Here is a 13,726-nt window from a genome sequence, read left to right on the forward strand (position 1 = left end):
CGGAGTCCTGACCCTGGGGCCGGGCGCCGCCGAGCCGGGGCCGCCTGCTCCCGCCGGGGCCGCGCCGGAGCCGGCCGCCCCCCAAGCCCCCTCGCCGCTGCCCAGCCGGGCCGAGCCCCCCGGCTCGGAGGGGGAGGCGGCGGGCGGGGAGGTCCCGGGCCTGGCCTCAGGGGGCTCCCGGGCGCTGCTGGTCTATCACTGCCCCGAGCCCCGCTGCACCGAGACCTTCTCCCGCAAGCAGCAGGTGCGGCTGCACCGGCAGGCGGCTCACGGGGGGCCTGGACCGGGTGGCGGCGGGCGGTCGGCGCGGCCCTTCGGCTGCCCAGTGCCCGGCTGCGCCTGGTCCTTCGCCACCGCCTACAAGCTGCGGCGCCACCTGCACTCGCACGACAAGCTGCGGCCCTTCGCCTGCGCCGCGCCCGGCTGTACCAAGCGCTTCACCACGGTCTACAACCTGCGGGCGCACGGCCGGGCGCACGAGCAGGAGGCGGCGCACAAGTGCGAGGCCTGCGGGCAGCGCTTCCCCAGCGCCGCCCGCCTCGGAGCGCACCAGCGGCGGAGCCACCTGGAGCCCGACCGGCCCTACCGCTGCGAGTTCCCCGGTAATCATCATCTGTGGCTGGTCTCGGGCCTCGCCCTTCTTCTCGGGCCTTACTGGGGATGGGGGTGCGCTTAGTGCCTACGCACTGGCACAGTCCCACGCCCCGATAGACCTACACCCGGCTGGCGACCCTCCCCGGTGAAACTGGTCTGGGGACGCCCCAGCCCCATCTATGATCGTGGGACCTGTGAGAGCTATTAGGGAGCCTGCCTGAGAGAAATGGGGCAAGGAATGAATTACAGCATTCGTGGGACCACTGGGGGTCACCTGTCTCTTTGGAACAGGGAGGAGAGCTGGTTTGTGTGGGGAGACTTCATAGAGCAACTGCCTTGCTGGGGACAGGGGGTGTCACAGTTCTGACCCAAGAGGCAGATGTCCCCTTTAGACACCTAAAATTGTTCATGAATCAGTCCTGTCACATGACCGCCTAATTAAACATCAAGCAATGCACAAATCAATATCCTCACAGCCTGCAAAGCAATCTTTTCAAATAATCTAAATCATAGATATTTTTGATTAAATGTAGGTGAGGTACTTACTTGAGCACTACCATGCTGCAGTGTTTCTTTAGGATCAGCTGGTATATTTATATGCAAGGGTGGCTAACCTGGAGTCCCTTCTTTAGACTGTCTTGTAGGTTTGATACCATGTTTATCTTGCCTGTTGGTCAGCTCTAGCTTGTGCTGCCACACTTCTATTTTACCCTGATGTCTGGGACGGACAGTTGGAATCTTTTGATCTCCATCTTCTGTCCCTTGTCAGAGAGAGACTCCTCAGAGTTTGCTGATTGAATAACAGCAGAAAGGGAAAAGATATCACTCAGCATATCCCCATTAGACTTATAGTGCATTGATCAATGTACAATAGTAGAACAATTTTTTAATCTGTGAGCACTGTCCTCACTGTTGTCTTCTGATCTGTTGATGTGCATCAGTCCGCCAGCTTAAATTGCACTGGTTCTGCTTTTCTCGATGCCCAAAATATACCATGTCTAGGTGGATATTCAATTCCAACCCATAGTTGCAAACCCTGAAGTATGGTATAGAGCAGGGGTTCTCAAACTGGGGGTCGTGAGTGACCCCTCAAGAGGTCATGAGGGGGTCGCAAGCTGTCAGCATCCACCCGCAAGCCCCACTTTGCCTCCAGCATTTATAATAGTGTTAAATGTGTGTTTAATAAATAAAAAAAAAGTGTTCTTAATTTATAAAGGGGAGTCACATTCAGAGGCTTGCTGTGTGAAAGGGGTCACCAATACAAAAGTTTGAGAACCACTGGTATAGAGTTTAATTTTCCTATTGTGTGTGTCACACTGAGCTAAGATGATGTTCCACTTTTTCCTTAGGTTGTGAGAGAACCTTTATCACAGTGAGTGCATTATTTTCTCATAATCGAGCCCACTTCAGAGAGCAAGAACAGTTCTCCTGCTCTTTCCCTGGTTGTAGCAAGCAGTATGACAAAGCCTGCCGACTGAAAATCCACATGAGAAGTCACACAGGTATTCAGCAGGGTAGTTCATAAATTGGGATAGTTGAATATATAAAGAGATATTGGGTCAAATGCAACCTCAAGCTTTAGCCATTTATAAAAGCAGTCTTTACAACCTAACACCAATAAGATTTTTTTAAAAATGTCAATAGAAACACCCCTTAAATGTTTGCGACCAAGAGTTGGAAGAGTGAGAACCTGAAAATGACTCTAAACAACTGTCCATGACTTATAAGTGACAGTCAGCTTCATCTTGTCAATTTAAAAAAGAAACTTAAGTTAAAAGTAGTTCTATACCTTTCCCTCTGTCCTGACATTTTTTGTGGCTTTACAGTCTCACTTCCTTGTCTCTTACCAGTTTTTTTTTTCTCTGTTACTGTGTGAAAGATTATGGAAACAGGAGGAAATTGACTATAGACTAAGTGCTATCACTTGCATAGAACAAACTATAAGAGTAGAGAAATATTTTCGTAATTTTAAGTGTTTACAACAATAGTTGGTAAAACATCTTCAGGGAGAAGTGGATTTTATTGACTTTTTTTAAATGGACTGCCTGTTAGTTTGGACAACAAAATATAACTCAGAGAAATGGGGGAAAACAAATGCACACAAACTAATACATAAACAGTGGAAAGCAAACTGGGTTTTAAAATATCTGGTTGTCCAAGTTAATATAGGGTCATCTCCTGCAGTTGGATCTATGTAGGTGGATCCATGCACCCACATGGATGCCTTCAAGTTCCATGGGAGCGTAGGGGTCTGCCCATGCAGATCCAATTGCAGGACATGGCCAGTAGATAAGGAAACTTGTTTGATAACTGTAAAATGATACTTTAGTTTATTTAACTTTTTAAAATAACTGAGGGTATGTCTACACAGGGGGAAAAAAAACATTGCCGTGAGTCTGAGTCCAAGTCGACTGACTTGGGCTTGTGCTACAGGGCTAAAAATAGCCATGCGGACATTCCCACTCGGCAGCAAAACCTGGGGAGGGTCTCCGAGCCCAGGCTCCAGCCGGAATGGGAATGTCTGCACTGCTATTTTTAGCCCCTACAGTATGAGCCTGAGTCAGTTGACACAGGCTTGGAGACTCATTGCTGCAGGGGGAGGGGAGGATTGGGTTGCAGTGTAGATGTCCCTTAAACTTTTTTGAGACTTCACAATATCAGCATGTATTTTTGTTACTATATGATTAAATGTGACCTTTTTATTTATTTATTAGGTGAAAGGCCTTTTATCTGTGATTCTGAAGGTTGTGGCTGGTCTTTCACCAGCATGTCCAAGCTACTAAGACATAAAAGGTAAAAAAAAAAAAAAAAAAAAGTTATGCTCAAAAACAAAACCACACCAAAACCCAACACATGGCTTACTTGTCAGTTCTTTGCGTTGGCTATAAACGTGTTCTAATGCAGATAATTGTTTTAAGAGTGAGTTTTAAAATCAGAGTGGTTGTAATTGATGCTAGAAATGAGCATGAAGTGAATTTAAGTTTGGGAATAGTAATCTCCCCTTTTTTGTAGGAAACATGAAGATGACAGGAGGTTTACATGTCCAGTAGAAGGCTGTGGGAAATCCTTCACAAGAGCAGAACACTTGAAAGGCCACAGTATAACTCACCTAGGCACAAAACCATTTGAATGTCCAGTGGAAGGTACGGTTTGTTTGTGGTCCTGTGTGCTGTTACTTTGTGCTGTGTGCTGTTACTTTGGTAGGTGCAGGGTCCTGCCTAGTCAAGGCTTACTGAAGGACTGGAGCCTTGGGTATTTAAAGTCATATTTTACTTTTTTTTTTACCTTTTTGTAGCTTATTCTTTTTAAAGAACATCTAATTGAATAAACCACGTTGTCCCAGACCTGAAGGAGACCTGGGAAATGGCTAGCAGATCATTGTCACTTGATTTTTCTTATCAGTTAGTGATAAAAGGAAATCAACACCTCCTTTAGATTTAAGACTGTGATACTGTCCAGACACTGTTTATCTTTTCAGTTGATTAATTGTTCCCTATGGATAAACTGCTTGGGAAAGGTTATTTTGACGTGTGTGTGTGTGTGTGTGTGTGTGTGTGTGTGTGGTGGCTGCAGGAGGGAAGAATCACAAGCAATGATAGAATGAAGATGTCTGCTCAGCATCCGATTGCAGTTCAGATGAATCTAATAGGCTGGCTGGTTATATTTAACAGGGATAGAAAGTCATGCAGAAGAGTTATAGTGGCCTTTTTCTATAACTCTGTAGTACATTTACATCTCCAGTACTGGTGGTCACCTTGGGTTGCCTCTTCCAGCAAAAAGGTCTCTGCAGAACTACAAATATCCATTAAGGGATAATTAAGTGGCTAAAGGTATGTGGGGAGCTTACTGATAAGACCCATGGTTTTAAAATGAATACAAACAAAAGATTTGTGGATCCAGCTGCTGCAAGAAATCATTGAGGCACAATCTCTAGTGGGATTTTTAAAAGGGTTTAGATTATAATTGTATAAATAGACACAAGACCATTTACCCAACTTCTTGGCTGAACAAGGAACGTTGATACTTACACTTCATGGCATAAAACAAAGTGGTTTTTGTCCTGTGGTTGTCAGGCAGCATTTCCTCATCCCTTATGCTTTCACCAGTGGCCATTATCAAATGCTTCTATTTAAGGTGCCTTTGTGGCACTTTTCACTAAATCATTTGGGTTTTTTGCTCTCTTGGAAGCAGGATGCTGGACTAGATGTATCAGTGGTCTGCTCTGGTATGACATTTCTTCTGCTCCTTTGAAACTCTGCTTCTTTGCTTTGGCTGCTTTCTTCAACTTCCTGTATTTATGTATGGCACCCGTACTCAAGTGCTGCAAGTTAACTAACTAGAATATTTTATTTATGTGACTTTGAGATGTTTACCAGGGAATTCTAAATACTAATTTTAAGTTAAAACTAAGAGATCCTGTAATATGCTGTGTATCATGTTGCAGGTTGTTGTGCAAAATTCTCTGCACGCAGCAGTTTGTATATTCACTCCAAGAAACATCTTCAAGATGTGGATTCATCAAAGACCCGTTGCCCAGTGTCCAGTTGTAATAAATTGTTCACTTCCAAGCACAGTATGAAGACTCACATGGTCAAACAGCACAACTTCAGTCCAGGTATAATATTTTAGCCTCAAAATATGGCTGGGGCAAAGGGAAGCCTAAACACTATGTATATCAGGCAAAAACTGTGGGTGAAATCCTGGCCTCATTGAAGTCAACAGCAAGACTCTGACTTCAGTGGGGCCAGGATTTTTTCTTTCTGTATATATCGTGTTATGATATAAAATCTTCAGTGGGAGCTGTGACTAGAGCTTGGCTTGTGGTTTCCAGAAGTCCGTAACATCTTGAATTAAAGCAGATCTTGCTCTTGAAGATTTTTTAAATATATTCTTTCTAAAACCTGATAATGAGGACTTAAGAGTATTTTGGTTTTAAGTCCTAACTTGTAGCACGGACCGCTTTGAGGATATTTTGGAGAGTATAAGTGTATGTAGAAATTCCTGTGCTGAAAGGAACTGTTGTCCAGCAGTACGAACAAATAATGTTACTTTATAATTGTTTGCTGGATATGAGATTCTTCATCACAGTGGAACATTAGTAAACATTGTTGAAGTAATTTTGTCTTTCAGTGATGTGGCAAACTTAAAAATTCATCCTACTTTTATCTAGACCACTAACAAGCAAAATAAGACAGAGCTCAAAGTCCCACATTGGTAGCATAGTGAATAGGAAAGAGAATGAAAATTTTTTCCATGTTCTAAATGTATATACACAGATCAGACACTTCTGTACAATATTTTTGGTAAGGATGGGAGGAGGGTACGTTACACAGGAAACTAATACTTGATTGAAGCTATTTTTCTTCTGATTGGGAAATCTCACAATTACGATAAAGATTAATTTGTTTTAATAAGCTTGTTTTCCTTTGTAATTCTGGTTTAGAAAAGTGGGTTTAATTTAGGAAATATTTTTAGCCTATAATTTTAAGGATACTCTGTCTTCAGACACTTGTGTGCAGTGTTTTTTCGTCCCTATTAAATTCTCATGTGTCTGGTACAAGTGTGTTGCGCTTAAACCCCACAGTTTCTGAGGTCAGTAATGTTGTTTCATTTATTTGCAGTGTATGTAAACTTAAGAGTGCTGTTGGCATCTTACCTGTTCTGGAAAAAGTATCCATATGTTCTATTAGTTATTAGTGTGTGTCTTTGGGGCTTCTGTGTATTCCCACTTTTGAGTGTTGCACCCCTTGATCTGTAGGTAGTGGCACACAACCTCCTTTTCTTTATCATTGGTCTGTTGCATTTTCAACAAGTTTAATACATGTATTATATTTCAGATCTCTTAACCCAGCTTGAAGCAACCAGTTCCCTCACGCCTAGTAGTGAACTCACCAGTCCAGGACAAAGTGACCTCAGCAACATAGACCTTGTGTCCCTTTTCTCCAATGTGTCTGGTAACAATTCTGGGATTGCAACAGATATGGCTTTAGTAAACTCTGGAATTGTCACCATAGATGTTGCTTCCGTAGGCTCTACGCTTGGTGGAAACCTTTCTGTCAATAGCAATTCCCTAGGTCAAACAGTTGACCCTTTGATATTGGTGGCGAGTAGTGATATTCCACATAGCCTGGACAGTTCTCTCTTGATGGGAACCACTGCTACAGTTTTACAGCAAAGTACTTCAAATCTGGATGATGTACAGACTGTAAATGCAGAAGCCTTAGGTTCGCTAGCATCTTTATCAGTGAAGAATTCCAGTCAAGACCTGCATGGTTTGACATCCAGCAATAATCTAACGATAGACACTACCACTTTGACCCCTTCCAGCAGCCTTGGTGGAAGCAATGGACCTGAGTTACTGACACCAACTAAAGCTGAACGAAACTTGCTTCCTAGCTCGGATGTTGTTGGTCAACAGGAAGGCAGTAAAGTGGTGACACAGTTTGTGTTCTCCAACCCTCCAGGAAGCTACAGTGCTCAGAAAGAAATGGATCTTAGCACAGTGACTTGCAGCTCATTTTTGGTATGCAGTAACTATATTCAGTTGTCCCCAGATGACTGAAGCACCTTAACTTTGAGGATACTCCATTGCTGCTTGCAACTTATGGGCAGACCTTTCATACTGATTTACCCAATTACATGGGGGTTTTTTCATGAAGGATGTAGAACTCTGTATTGACTAAATATGTTGTTAGACATGGATTCAACATGGTGAAAAATTCTTTAAAAGGCCTGAATTGTGGGGGTGGGGGAGGGAGGATCGTGTTCAAAGTTTAAAAAAAATAAAAAAGTTTCAAAATTAACCCCCCAAGGGTGAAGTGGGACTAACAAGAAAGCATAAGGAGGGGATTATACGGTATGTCCTGTGTGTGTATTAGTTTCAGGGAAGGGTTTGGGGATGGAAAGTAACTGAAATTGTTAGTCTCAGTCTTCGTTCCCATAACTCTGTCTTTAATGCTGCTTCTGGAAAACCATTCCCTTTCCAGTACTATGTAAAGATAAATGTTTATTTTCAGTATACAATGTTTCCCTTATCACCATGACCTTATTGAAAAGCTGATAAACATGGAAGTGTATATAACCTTGGATGCCAGATACATGCAGGGGACCGATCAGAATTTTGATTGCTACTGTTTGAAAAACTTACTCATTTTAAATCCCAGCCACCCAGTGTTAGATGAATATACAGGATAATGTAAAAGATTATGAGCAACCAGTAATTCATTAGTCTGGCTTCATTAGCTTAATTTTTTGTTCCAAATATGTATAAAACATATCTCTTGTTTGATTAGGAGAGCGGTGGATCTGCAAGGACAGACTACAGAGCCATTCAGCTAGCCAAGAAAAGAAAACAGAAAGGGAATGGGAGCAGCACAGGTGAGGAGGCATTTGCCTTGCTGAATCTAGTAACATGCAATGAAATGGGAGTATATCTCTTTCAAGTAGATCAACTTATTGCAATCAGCAACGAAGTCTGAGTGAGGTGTGCTTTTTGTAGGTGATTGAGATGGTCTTCTTGCATGGAGTTTAAAATTCATTGAGAGTTTAAAAAACCTCACACTTGGGTTTTCCCTTTCTGTTAAAGGGACCCTGGTAGGTTAAAGTTATATTTAAACTCCCCCTTCCCTCACCCTCAATATCATTTACTTACTCTACTCCTAGGATTATCCTTAATGTATTAAAACCAAAACAATTTAAAAAATCTAATTTGCTATTTGTGCTTTTTGTTCACTCTTTGTATTTCATTTTACTCAACATGGACAATGAATGAAAACAGACTAGTCAGTTTCACCTCTAGGTCGTGCACTAGCACAGTGCTGCAGTGTTAGTTTGAAAGCACAGTAGGGGAATTTATTTGACTTTTTTATTTTTTTAATTGAAACCTTTCTATTAACCTTCAATCTCTTGTAGCAGATTTTTATAAAACACAAACTTTGGGCCATAGTTTACATAACTAGCCCATTTGTTTTCCTCCCCTTAAACTACAGTGGAATTCATAGCTGTCTGTTGATGTGCACTATTGCTTTGTTAGGTCAAATGTATTCCTTGGCTCGCTAAACTTGCCCAGAAAAAATAACGAAACAACAAGAGACAGCTATTTGAGTTGCAGCTGCCCTCAAGGGGAGAGGAACATCACACTAAGCAATTTTTTTCCTTACGTTTCTTGTTGCCTCCTATCTCTGAAAATCAAGGTGACAGTTTTTAGTTATGTCTTAAGGTAAGCAAAGGATTACACTTCCAAATTAAACATTATCATGTCTCTTGCTTTATAGCACTATGCATATATGCACTTTCTCTTCTTATAAAAAATACTATCCTCCTTTTTGTCTGTCTGTGAAGTGATCTGTAATTATGGCAGCTTGTCCAAAATGCATGCTTGGTGATATCCTAGATTGAAAGGAGACTTGATTGAATTTGCCCCTGTTCTATAAAACAGAGCTAGAAAATTCCCAGTTCCCTTCTTAAACAAGATTCCTTGTGTCATGTTTAACATGTCACCTACCAGTAACTTAGTGACAGCCATTTACTTTCAGAGACAATGAATCAGTTCCTCTTTTTGCTTCCCTCCCATGCACATATTTTCCCTGGTATAGAGTAATAAAAACTTCTATATAGTATTTCAAACAAGTCTTGCATCTTAAAATGCATTAATGGAATTTAAATACACTCAAAAGTTGAAAGTCCTAGTTAACATTTGAAGTAAAAAAAAAAAAAAAAAAAAACACCTGATAATTGAAAAGATCTAATGTGTATTATCCTCAAATTATGCTTAATTTTCTTTTGGCATCTTATTCAGCATGAACAATGAAGATATTAATGTTAATCATAGTATTTTCTTGTTCTCCTGGGTAATGTGATGTCTATATTGAGAAATATGCAGGGAAATATTTAAATTCAAACAAACTTTTAACTGAAATTTAAACAGGAAAAAAATGAAAATATAGGCTACATAAAATTTTACAATCTCTACCTTTGTGCCTAACTACTTTAACGGTTATAGTTGGTTAATAGTAAAAGGAGACAAAGTAACTAGAGTCAAGGGAGAAAAGATCAAATCCCAAGGAGAAACTTACCAAAGAATCAGATGTTCCAACAAAATTAATAAAATAACTTTATTTCAGCAGCATCAAATTCTGGCCAGAGGAAAAGCAAAGGTGGTAAAGTGAGTCCTACCAACTTCTCATCTACCAGTCATGGGAATCGATTGTGTGGCAACATTGTTTTGCCAAATGGAGGCCTAACAATAAGGGATCCAGCAACTGGCGCACAGTATGTGCAAATTCAGCTACTTCAAGTAAGAACACATGAATAAAACATACGATCTACCCAGTTCTCTAATGATTTGCCAGTTCACACAGAAGAATCTGACTGTCCTTTCAAATCAGATATAGTCTTCTCCTGTATTAATATTGTGATTGTTGCATGATACCAAGGTACTTGGTGAGTAATATATTGCTGATCTGTTTTTAAGGCTGTTGCCCAAAAAGAGCATTTTTTTCTCCTCAGGGTGAGAGTCCCTCCACACACTTATCACCAACAATAGAACTGTTTTTTCCAAGCATCTTAAAAATGATTACAAAAGTAATTGGAGTGAAGAGGGCCGGTTCAAATGTCTTCCTTGGGGGGGGGGGGGAATCTTATACCCCACCCTTAGCTGATAATGAAAAAAAATGCTGTAGTATAAATTAAAACCCTTCTGTAAATATTCCCCTTATTCATGCACATGTTGGGGGGGGGAGGGTTAGACACAGCTAAGGTGATGGGGAGACTGAGGGTTAAGAACACAGGCAGAAGCCTTGGGGGCAGCACTGAAAAGCCACAGGTGTAGCTGCACTGGACAGGGGTCTGGAGGAAACCTTGTTCAGGAGTGAGAACAGCCCCAGGAGTGGGAGCTAGGAAGGAAAGACGCTGCCCTGCCCTGCACTATAGCCAGTAATAACACTCGCAAATTACATTCTTCTTCGAGTGTTTGCTCATATCAACGGCGGTGAATATATGACCCTGCCGACCTGGCGCCTCCTCAGTTCCGTCTTATCGCCAGTGACGGTCGTTGGAACTGCAGTGGCTTGCTATTGCAAGTGCTCCTTGTTTCTCCTAGTAGTTGTATAGTTGTAGTTTTGTAGTCTGGTAGCATTAATTGTTGTTAGTTTATAGTAGTTGGTGTACGAGTGGGCATTCTCCCCACCCCAACTTTCCTATTCCCTTTGGGGCTTAGGGCATGCCTCGATCCCAAGGTTTTAAATCCTGCAGATCCTGCCATAAGCCCATGACAATGGGCGACCCCCACGACTCTTGTCTTGCGTGTCTGGGGGAGGCACACCAAACTGACCGGTGCAAGATCTGTAAGGGGTTTCATCCCAGGTCGAAAAAGGAGTGAGACTGTCACCTGAAGCAGCTCCTGATGGGGGCTGCTCTTTGTCCCCAGCCAGCTTCGGCATGGCAGGATCCAGCACCGAGCTCCTCCATGCGGAGCACTCCGGCCTCCGTCCGCGAAGTGGTGCCAAGGAAGGACTGTGAGCATAAAGACCCTCGGCACCGGCGCTCCCTGGCACCGAGGCTGGCGGAGGCAGTGCAGCACTGCTCCCATTCCCCGGTACTACAGAAGCGGCACTGCAAGCAGGACAGGGGTTGATCTCTGGCGCTGAGGACAGCCGCCTTGAAAAGCGACACTGGTGTGCTTCCTGGGGAGGAGCACCCAGCACCGACAGCCCAGGAGACGGCACCGTCGACTTCAGCCCCGCAACAGGCGACGTCAGGTCTGGTGCTCGTGGACTCTGGGCCAGGTGGTGGAGGACATCGAGTTGCCATCCACCCCGGACATCTTCGAGGTACTGCAACGCGCGGCACTGTCTCGAGGCAAGCCCACGATGATGCAATCAGTTGTATCTCCATGGCATCGCTCTGACTTGCGGCACCGGTCCCCGGCAAGGCACAGGTCCTGCTCCCAGCACCACACATCGTGGCAGCACTTGACCTCTCGCTGCCACTCCACCTTGTGGCACCTCTCCCCAGATTCCCGGTACCAATCACAGGCACAGCTCTGATCAGCACCGCCCTGGCCTTCGTGTTCCAGGTCTTTGTCTTTGGTGGCGGAGACACAAATCGGACCGTAGGCGTCAGGATGTGGGTGCAGGGCCATGGCAAGTGCAGTGGCCATTCTGGACCCCGTGGGCATACCACCAGGCCCAGGGCACCCTCTCCAAGGGCTCCCACTCACCTGCAGCATTGACAAGTCGACCCATCCCTTGGGGTTCTGAGGTGACCGCAGTGCAGACCACCCCACCACCCCTGGAGCCTGCTCCCACCACCAGCATGGACCCTGGGGCAGTTAGTGGGGAAGGAGAGGCTGTGCAGGATGTCCCCAGGGACCCGGAGGGCCATGAGAACCCTGTACCCCCTCTGGCGTCATCGTTGTCCTCCCCGGATGAAGCGGTTGCGGGGACCTCCACCTCGGGACTGCACCCTATAGACAGTCATTGCCACCAGGACCTGCTGCACAGGGTAGCGTGCAACATGAGCCTGCAGGCTGAGGAGGTGGTGGAGCTGGAGGACCAGAGGGTGGACATCCTGGCCCCAGAAGGTCCATCGAGGGTGGCTCTGCCCCTCATCAGAACTACACAGGCCAACACAAAGACCTGGTGGCAGACCCCTGCCTCCATTCGTCCACCTGCAAAGGAAGTCAAGAGGAAGTATTTTGTCCCTGCTAAGGGGTACGAATATCTTGACATACTCCCGTAGCCCTGCTTGGTGGTGGTGGCTGCGGTAAATGAGCACAAGAGACACGGGCAGCAGGGTCCTACCCCCAAATCCAAGGACTCTAAGTGGCTAGACCTGTTCGGCCAAAAGGTCTGCTCGACCGGGGGACTCCAACTCAGAATTGCCAACCAACTGGCAATCCTGAGCGGATACAACTTCAATTCCTGGAACTCCACGGTAAAGTTCAAAGAGCTAATGCCGTGGAGTCCAGTGAGGAGTTCAGGACTATTTCTGAATAGGTCAAGGCAGTGGCACGGACCTCTTTACATGCTTCACTGGACGCTGCATACTCGGGGGCATGTACCTTGTTCTCTGGGATTGCCATGAGGCGAAGCTCCTGGCTCCAGGCCTCGGGGCTCCCACCCGAGGTGCAACATACCCTGCAAGACCTGCAATTTGATGGGGCGGGCCTGTTTGTGGAGCAAACTGACTCCAGGCTGCATAGCCTTAAAGATTCTAGGGCTATGCTAAAATCGCTGGGGTGCATACCCTGGCCACTCAGAGAAAACACTTTAAGCCGCAGCCTGTATAGCATCCCTATCCTCGATGTCCTAGGCAGGACTTCTCTAGGAAACATGGCAGGAACAGTAAGTGTAAGCCTTCCCAGCCCCCGTCCAACCAGGGCCAGGTGCGTGCTGCTTCAGGCTCTAAGCAGGCCTTTTGAAGGTACACCTGGGGACGACATTCCAGCTGACGGACCGGATCCTCAGCTCTGTTTCCTGAACCATCTATCCCACTTCTACCATGCTTGGTCACGAATAACATCAGATCGCTGGGTCCTTCACACGGTAGAAGTGGGAAATTCTGCCTGCCCCCACCCCCTTCCCCATCCCTTTTCAGGGACCCTTCTCATGAGCATCTCCTTATGTAGGAGGTCCATATGCTCCTCGCCGCAGGGGCAGTGGAGGAGGTTCCTCAGGAGCTATGGGGCAAGGGATTCTACTCCCACTATTTCCTAATCCCCAAAGCAAAGGGGAGTCTCAGACCCATCCTCAACCTGCGAGGCCTCAGTCACTTCATGAAAAAGCTGAAGTTTCGCATGGTCTCCCTAAACACAATTATCCCTTCTCTGGATCCGGGAGACTGGTATGCCGCCCTTGACCTCAAGGATGTGTACTTCCACATACTGATACAACCTGCCCACAGACGCTTCCTCAGGTTTGTGGTCTGTCACAAACATTACCAATTTATGGCCCTCCCATTCGACCTGTCCGTGGCCCCCCGAGTGTTCACCAAGTGCATGTCAGTCGTGGTCGCCTTCCTCCATCAGAGGCAGGTACAAGTGTATCCTTACCTCAACAACTGGCTGCTCTGGGGGACGCTCCAGGGACCAGGTGAACGCACAGGTCCGTTTCATGAGATCCACCTTCGACAG

General features: G+C 45.2%; 1 protein-coding gene across 1 annotated transcript in view; it reads left to right on the forward strand.

The window, feature by feature from the left end:
* The window catches only part of ZXDC (ZXD family zinc finger C), a 35,354-nt gene that overhangs the window by 8,547 nt on the left and 13,081 nt on the right, over positions 1-13,726 (forward strand). The window contains exons 2-9 of the mRNA XM_026650448.1: positions 6-602; positions 1,944-2,096; positions 3,309-3,387; positions 3,607-3,737; positions 5,039-5,209; positions 6,432-7,117; positions 7,887-7,971; positions 9,720-9,889. Of these exons, the coding sequence (XP_026506233.1) occupies positions 6-602; positions 1,944-2,096; positions 3,309-3,387; positions 3,607-3,737; positions 5,039-5,209; positions 6,432-7,117; positions 7,887-7,971; positions 9,720-9,889 (2,072 nt within the window). The remainder of the gene's footprint in view (positions 1-5; positions 603-1,943; positions 2,097-3,308; positions 3,388-3,606; positions 3,738-5,038; positions 5,210-6,431; positions 7,118-7,886; positions 7,972-9,719; positions 9,890-13,726) is intronic.

Source organism: Terrapene carolina, unplaced genomic scaffold (assembly GCF_002925995.2).
Source record: "Terrapene carolina triunguis isolate 2854851 unplaced genomic scaffold, T_m_triunguis-2.0 Scaffold89, whole genome shotgun sequence".
NCBI lineage: Eukaryota > Metazoa > Chordata > Testudines > Emydidae > Terrapene > Terrapene triunguis.